Source organism: Pseudomyrmex gracilis, unplaced genomic scaffold (genome assembly GCF_002006095.1).
Source record: "Pseudomyrmex gracilis isolate BER0280 unplaced genomic scaffold, ASM200609v1 scaffold_1775, whole genome shotgun sequence".
In the NCBI taxonomy this organism is placed as follows: domain Eukaryota; kingdom Metazoa; phylum Arthropoda; class Insecta; order Hymenoptera; family Formicidae; genus Pseudomyrmex; species Pseudomyrmex gracilis.
Window position 1 is genome coordinate 3,000 of NW_018022359.1, and position 8,325 is coordinate 11,324.

Below are 8,325 nucleotides of genomic sequence, written 5' to 3' on the forward strand. Positions count from 1 at the left end.
GGAATAAGCAATAGCAATAAAATTTCCGACGCGAGTTGGAATTCTGTGTTAAAAACTGTGTTATTTCTATCGCTATCGCTATTCCTTCCATTGTGCAAGGGGCTTTAATGCTCCCTCCTTTATCTCCATGGTGGAAACTGGACCAGTGTTGCCTGTGTACGTATTTGGAAAGCACCCTATACTGCCTATTCTCATTGTAGACTAGCCATAAGTCCCTGCGGCTGTTTTACCAACAGAAGAAGTAAAATCGGTAGAGTCAGTCGACTTGGCGACATGCAACACGAATTTTAGACGTTCACGGTCCCCAGCTATATGCGTTCGTTTGTCACGCACAACTGTAAGTAACACGTTCAGTGTGACCGTCTCGTTGATCGAGCTGCTGTCAAACACGGTATTCCAAAGAGACGACGTTAGTGGACGCCATGATGGTAGGTGGAACCTATTATCAATCGCCGGCGATCTGTTCGCGTAAAACGCGTTCAATTGCGGCACGACCAAACTCCGTACATCTTTAAACGCATTATTTAATAAGCGAAAAAAATGTTGCAGGACGGAATATGTGACACCGCCGACATTCTAAAAAACACACCTCCCAAGAAGGTTTTTATAGTGTTTTTCTTCTTTTGTTTTTTTCTTTCTGCGTATTGTATGATTTCTTACATGATTATTATCTGCTAATTTGATAACATGTATCGTGAAATTATTACACACCGAGAAACTGTCTTTTGTTTTTCGCGTTATCTGTAACTATTCTATATGTGTGTATTATGCGTCTATTGATGGACTTGTTTTTTCTTTCAGACAATCCACACTAACACCATAGATCTGTCAGATAAGTCTTTGCAGGTAGATATTTCAGATGCTCTCAGTGAGAAGGACAAAGTGAAGTTTACTGTACATACAAAAACTACTCTATCTGAATTTCAAAAGCCAGATAATTTAGTGGTGAGGCAGCATGAGGAATTTGTGTGGTTACACGATCGGTTTGAGGAAAATGAGGAGTATGCTGGTTACATTGTATGTGATATTTTTGTGTTTTGTTAATGATATATTGTGTGAACTAACAATAGCTTTGTTTGACTTGTTTATTCATTTTATACACAATTAAATATGATATTAGATTCCACCATGTCCACCAAGACCAGATTTTGATGCATCACGTGAGAAATTACAGAAACTTGGTGAAGGTGAAGGAAATATGACACGTGAAGAATTTAATAAGATGAAGCAAGAATTAGAAGCGTGAGTTTCTTGTATCTTTGAATAGAATAATTAAAAAAAAAACATTGATTTTTACTTTATTCTTTTATAGAGAATATTTAGCCACTTTTAAGAAAACTGTTGCTATGCACGAGATGTTCTTGACTAGGTTAGCAAATCACCCAGTGTTTCGAAATGATCATAATCTGAGAGTGTTCTTAGAATATGATCAAGACCTATGTGTACGAGGTAAATAAGTTAATTGAATTTACATTTGTTTTGAATCTTATTGAAGTATCTTATATTCTGTGTGTAGTATTTTGTAATAAGAAAAATATCTAAAACAATCTAAACAAAAATTAATAAATTTTATGTATGTATATAAATAAAAAATGCTTGGTTTATTTTTACAGGAAAGAATAAAATGGAAATGTTTGGTGGTCTAGTAAAGTCTTTTTCCAAAACTACTGATGAGTATTACTTATCGGCAACAGTAAAGGATGTAAATGACTTCTTTGATCAGGAAATGACATTCCTTCAAACTTATCATAACAATTTAAAAGAAGCAACGAGGCTTGCTGATCGCCAAACAGCTAAGCACAAAGATGTAGCGGATTCGTATATAAAAATATCTACTAATCTTTTACAATTAGCTACAACGGATACTGGAAAACTGGAGAAATTTTTAACTAAGATTGCTGAAACCTTTGAGAAGTTACGGGTAAAAACATTTTACTGGTAACTCAGGGGTTTAAGGACGTTCTCCGAATTATTGATTTTCCTAGGATTTTCTTTAAATTTGCGATATACATAGTTTATGATCTTATTTATACGTAGCCTTTTTGGATAATAGGGATAGCAATGTTAAATTCCAAAATATGGAAGATTTAAGTTTCAATTTTTAACATGGATTTCCTATGCTGAGCCTTTGTGAAGTGGGGTTTTTTAAAGTTACTGATGGCAATTTTTGTAGAATTTTTTTAAAAAACAAGTATGTGGTAGCGGAGAGTGTCTTAATTAAAATACGATTTTGAATAATATGGCAAGCAACCCTTGTTTTCAAACTGTAGCTTTTTTTTTGTTTTTTTGGGGGGTTTTTTTTTGTTTTGCTGGATTTATGTGCGCTGTGTACTGCAGCTATTTTTGAACTTCTGCGCAGAATAAGCGGGTCTTAGCAATGCTGAATAGCTCAACTTAACTTTGTTACAGCAGTACAAACTTACTCATGAGAAAAGATATTCTAGGTTGCTAACCACTGTAGTCGGAGAACGTCCTTAACTAATTACATTTGTTCTATTTAGAAAAAATACTCTTTTCTTTTTGTAGAAAGTTGAAGGGCGAGTAGCTTCGGATGAAGATTTAAAATTATCTGACACTCTTCGTTATTATATGAGGGACACCGCCGCAGCTAAAAGGCTTCTTTTTAGAAGACTGAAAGCTTTGCACGAATACGAAACTGCAAATCGTGCTCTTGAAAAAGCTCGTGCCAAAAATAGAGACGTTCACGCAGTAAGTGCAAGTTTTCCATAAAATTTCCAAATATATACATTTATATATCAATCCTGTGTAATATCTTCAACTCAAGTTATAATTTTTAAATATAGAGTGAAAGAATAAAACAGATACGACGAAATATTTTTTCTTTAACACATCACATGTAAGGTATTATTAAGAGAAAATAACTGTTAAACTGAAATTGTGCAGTTACTAAATATTACAATCAATTTACAATAATGAGTAGCACATCTAACCAGAAATTTTAATTTTTCTTGCTTTTCAAGGCACTGGAGGTTGCTGAGGTGTGTCATATGATTGTTTGTGTCATACATATAATGTTCGTTATATGCTTGAAAGACATGTTAGGGATTTTACATTATTAATATTTTTTTAATTAAAAAAGCGCAAAAAGCTTTTATTAAATTTAAGAATTGTAAATATTACGTGAGAAAAATTTTGCAAGGTTTTATTAGAGTATTTAGTATATAGTTTTAGTATTGCTATATTAGCATTAGACATAATTCTATGTTATTTTGTTATGAAAAAAACTATGTCTCTACTTGATATAACTTTACAAAAATTCTTTGAATAGATAATTCTTTAATATATTATATTTAAAAAAAAATTGTTTTACGAAAAGTAGCACGAAAAGTGTCTAGTCGAGCACGTATAAATAATTGCATGCACCTGGATTGCATAGATGATAATTTCCAAGTTGTATTAGTAATATACAAAACTTAGATAGTTCATTGTATATAAACATATTAAAAACTTTTGATTGGAACTAGAGTTGAGTACTTCTAATAATTTAAGAACTTATTTTACAATAAGGCGGAACAAGCGCAGACTGAGGCGTGCGAAAAATTTGAACAAATGTCTGATAAAGGAAAAGAAGGTCAGTTAAAAAGATATATCCGCATTATTGCTTAAAACCAGGCTATATACAGTCGTGACATTATCACTACTTTTAACTTTTTTATCTTTTAGAATTGTTGGACTTTAAGACTAGACGAGTGGCTGCATTTAAAAAGAATCTCATCGAACTGACGGAGCTGGAAATAAAACATGCTAAAGTAAGCGATTTTTTACTTCTTATGCTGAATATGCGGTAAATATACATAAAAAGGGAGCAACTTCTGATAACCTTGATTTTAACATATAGTATCGATATCATGGCTCTAAGTGACCTTTAAGGTAGTTCCCGTGCGAAGTCCTATTCAAAAGTGAAATCTAGTGTCAGTACAAAAAATTATATGCTTAGCGATACTGCACTGTCTTTTACGTTTACATTACTCGTATGACAACAAGCAAGAACTTGTTTTTATTAAACGACAAAGGGAAAATCGGGTGATGCGTCCAAACTTTTGACCGATACTGTACGTCCAAAACAAATCAGAAAAATGTATAGCTATGTATAACTATGTATTGAAACGGTAAAACCTAAATTTTTTTTCAAATATTCGTAAAATGTTTCTCTATAATATATTTGTTTTTTGTACAAATTTATAGAGTCGTTTTGAAATTAAAAACAAAAATAAGCTGTTTAGATGTATAGGGAATGTATGTTAATAACGCCTACTTTGATTGTGAATATCTCGCTTCACAATCGATCAATTTCTTTGAAATTGCGTCAATAATTGTAAATCGTCATTGTTAACATTCCATTTAAGTTTTATTAAATTCTATAGAAAAGTGGTTTTGCACGGGAACTAACTTAAGATTTTTGGTGATGGTCACTATTCGTTAAAAAGTTATTAACAAAAAATAATACATCAACAAAATTAAATTTCTGTCATACATAAAAAGTAATTGGAAAGTAATTAAACACACGAACCCATGTGAAACAGTAAGATTATAACCAAATTGGAAAGGCGACCTTACAGCCTATGCTTGTCCACGGATGGAAGTGGTATGAAATCCTTAAACGTATTCTTTAATAAGACGTTTCGATCGTTCTTTATTTTTTGATCATCATTCAGCCACTTTATACGTAAAATAAATAATGAAAATAAAATACATAAATCATAGAAGTAATAGAGAAGTAATACAATTCGAATGAGTGGCAATAAACACAAGTACGCACCTTAATAAATTTTCAAATAGGTAAACCGCTATTACACGTCAACAGGACGTCAAATCATATTTAATTTTCCTAGACAACAATCCTCGAGATCTTCCATAACTATATCAGCTATGATCGGTGAGAGAGGGGATCCCATGAGAGTACCGAATGTTTGTTGATATGTATCCCCATTGAATGTGAAAAAAGTTGACGATAAGACAAACTCCAATGCTCGAATGAAAGAATCAAGTGGTATCTGTATGATCTTTAATAAAATCCCATCTCCTCACGCCATCCAAAGCTAAATCTAATGGTATGTTGAAAAGTAAGACGACATTGATATGGTGATTTTGGATAGAACAATGTAGAGATTCTTGATTCGGAACAATTTTATTACAGAAGGTTGATTTCGGAAATGCTACATATAAAAATACAAAAGAACGGCTTAATGAAAGATACAGAATTGCTTGACTCCGCATATATTCCGTTAATAGAGAAATTTAGTTCTTAATTCGGATCTTGCTTTCTCGTCCTCTCACCAAACATGTTTGTCAGACTCGGTTAACACCTTTGTTGCGCGGCATTGATCAATTGTTGTTTGTACATTGCGAGAGACGGTTGTGTGTGTGGCAATGACTGCTGTTGCACGTTGTCGTGAGAGGAGTCGTCATGTTTTTTAGTTTTCCAACTGATTGTAAGTTTGACTAAGTGATTTTTATAATTTTTTATGACATCTATGATTTTTACCTTTTTGACTATCTAATTTATTTATTGAATTTTATCTTTTACCACTAATTAATTTATTAAAAATAGTATGCATAATAAAAAATAGTATTCTAATTGGGTCGAGAGAAATTTAATTTAAACTATCTTTTCATCTTTTGGTTTTCTTACACTTTTATTTTTCGCTCTTAGAAACACCGATATGGGATCTCTGACCTCTATTTATCGGATTGACTCTTTTCACTTGTTGACGTGTAATAACGGTTTACCTATTTGAAAATTTATTAAGGTGCGTACTTGTGTTTATTGCCACTCATTCGAATTGTATTACTTCTCTATTACTTCTATGATTTATGTATTTTATTTTCATTATTTAATTTATTTTACGTATAAAGTGGCTGATGATGATCAAAAAATAAAGAACGATCGAAACGTCTCATTAAAGAATACGTTTAAGGATTTCATACCACTTCCATCCGTGGACAAGCATAGGCTGTAAGGTCGCCTTTCCAATTTGGTTATAATCTATTGCAAGGCCTGTTTTTATTCATTTTAGTAAAATTATAGAGTTTTGCTTTGTTCTATAAGCAGGAGAAAGAGTAAGGTAACTGCTACGTACAAGACATGTTACATCGCAGTTACAAAGTGGGAAATTATAATATTAATGTTACGTTTCTGTTACTTTGTGTTTACTGAGAAACGAGATCTACTATTCTACCTTCCTTCACTGCTGCTTACGGAATGAAGCGAAGTCTATAGATGTTCTGTTCTACATGGATTTCCAATTTTCCACGCGAAGCGAGGGCCCTTCAGCTTTCCCTGCTTTGAGGCAAAACGAGATCTATGATTATAGTGTGCAACATGAATTTGCGTGTCCAGTTACTTTCCAAGTTCTATGTATGACAAATGTTATTTTGATGTATTATTATTTGTTAATAAGTTTTTAAGAAAGATAAATCTCTCTCTAAGTCTCTTTCTAATAAGTTTTTAAGAAAGATAATCTCTCTCTATTTGTTAATAATTTTTAATAAACAGTGACTATCATCTTTTTGAAGGTCATTCAGGGCCATGATCTTAATACCATGTGTCAAAATGAAGGTTTTCAGAAGCTGCTCCTTTTTTATGTATACTTACTGTATGTAATAATTCTGTTTGTAACATGTCAAAAATTTTGTTTACAGTCACACGCGGAATTGCTCAAGAAATGTTTATCAGTACTTCGGGAAGAGTGATCTAGTTCGAGTGTTGGTGACATGGATAAATTTCAATGTATTCATACTGTATGCAGATAACAATTTATTTAAGATTATATTACATACATACATACATACACACACGCACGCGACACATACGCCCACACACACACACACACAGAGAGAGAGAGAGAGGGGGGAGAGAAGGAAAGGGCGAGAGGGAGGGGGAGAGGGAGAGAGAGAGAGTGTTGTCTGAAAATTTTTGACATAGCCGAAGAAGATAAATTGAAACCAATGAATGAATATAAGGCCTTACGAGCCGTTCTCAAGGTGTTTGAGCGAGAACTTATACATGTATAAGTATACACATGTAACGAATTCACTTGTAAATTTTTACAAGATAAATTGAGTTAATCTGAATAGAAAGATCACGTGTAATTTTGCAAAATTCACAATATTTATTGAATGAGTAATTAATACATGTGAGCGCGGAAGCAATGATCCAGACTCTGTAGACGTATATGATTTTTAGTTGTAAAGAAAAATGATTTATTTCAATGTAATCTTTTAACAAGAGACAAAAGAACAAACAAGCGAGTGGCGTGTAACATAGCTTCTTGCAATTAGCTGATTTTCACAATTGAAATCATTTACGCTTACAGACTATCGTTTATCACGCACTCATTGTGTTACATGTATTAATCACTAAATAACTCGCGAATTTCACAAAAAATGGTAAATTACTTTTCTGTTTACATGGATCTTTCTTGACATTTCGTTTGTAACAAAAATTTTCAGACACCCTCTGTGTGTGCATGTACGTGCATGCGTGCGCGCGTGCGTGCGTGCGTTCGTGCGTGTGTGTGTGCGCGCGCGCGCGTATGTATATGTACACAAGGTGTTTCAGACTACTCGTACATCTTAATTAAAAACGAAGGAAATGGTTATTGTGAAAAATGTTTCAGACGAAAGTTATTGAGGATTAAGTAATGCATTACAGGGGCATGTGCGATTGATCTTGAGTGGCATCATAAAAGTCATGTTAAGATCAAAACCTTGGATTTTTTTATACGGGAATCCATATATTTCATTGTATATTCTTGTAGCTGACGTCAAGAGGTTCTTGAAACATTGGTTACAAACTCTTTTTAGTTAAGATCTTCCAGAGTTATAAAACTTCAAAATTTTAGTACTGCTAACGTTAGCATTACCCAAAATGTATCGCATGAAGGTCGCATAGTCGAATTTACATCTCTTCGTGTTTGATTAATGTGAATCTCCGAAGAGATGTAAATCGTGCGATGTCCACGTGGTACATTTTTGGTAATGCTAATGTCGGTGGTATTTAAATTTTAAAATCTTATAAGTTAAGAAGATCTTAACTAAAAAGAGTTTATAATCAATGTTTCGAAAACGCCTTGACGTCAGGTACAAGAATATGCAATGAAATATATGGGTTCCTATTTTAAAAGTTCAAGTTGACTGTGAACTACATGACCTTCATGGCGCTACTCAAGGTCAATCGTATATACCTATATAATGCATTACTTTATTATTTTCAACAACTTTAGTCTGAAACAATTTTTAAAATAATCACTTCTCTCGTTCTTAAATAGAGTGTACAGACGGCGTCATTAATTCGAAGAATAG

At 33.1% G+C, this 8,325-nt stretch overlaps 1 protein-coding gene across 3 annotated transcripts; it reads left to right on the forward strand.

Annotated features, from left to right (window-relative positions):
• The first annotated feature begins 217 nt into the window (after positions 1 to 217).
• On the forward strand, positions 218 to 6,849 carry LOC109862426 (sorting nexin-6). Of its 3 annotated transcripts, XM_020442483.1 has the most exons (11): positions 218 to 428; positions 550 to 600; positions 802 to 1,017; positions 1,121 to 1,242; positions 1,313 to 1,449; positions 1,614 to 1,921; positions 2,527 to 2,709; positions 2,982 to 2,999; positions 3,529 to 3,592; positions 3,685 to 3,770; positions 6,664 to 6,849. In XM_020442483.1, exons 1-11 carry the CDS (start codon positions 423 to 425, stop codon positions 6,712 to 6,714), a joined length of 1,242 nt encoding a protein of 413 aa, XP_020298072.1. In that variant the 5' UTR covers positions 218 to 422; the 3' UTR covers positions 6,715 to 6,849. The 3 variants fall into 3 exon arrangements, with proteins under 3 accessions (XP_020298072.1, XP_020298071.1, XP_020298073.1); XM_020442482.1 differs by lacking the exon at positions 218 to 428 and having other exon boundaries at positions 435 to 600; XM_020442484.1 differs by lacking the exons at positions 218 to 428; positions 2,982 to 2,999 and having other exon boundaries at positions 435 to 600.
• The last annotated feature ends 1,476 nt before the right edge of the window (positions 6,850 to 8,325 follow it).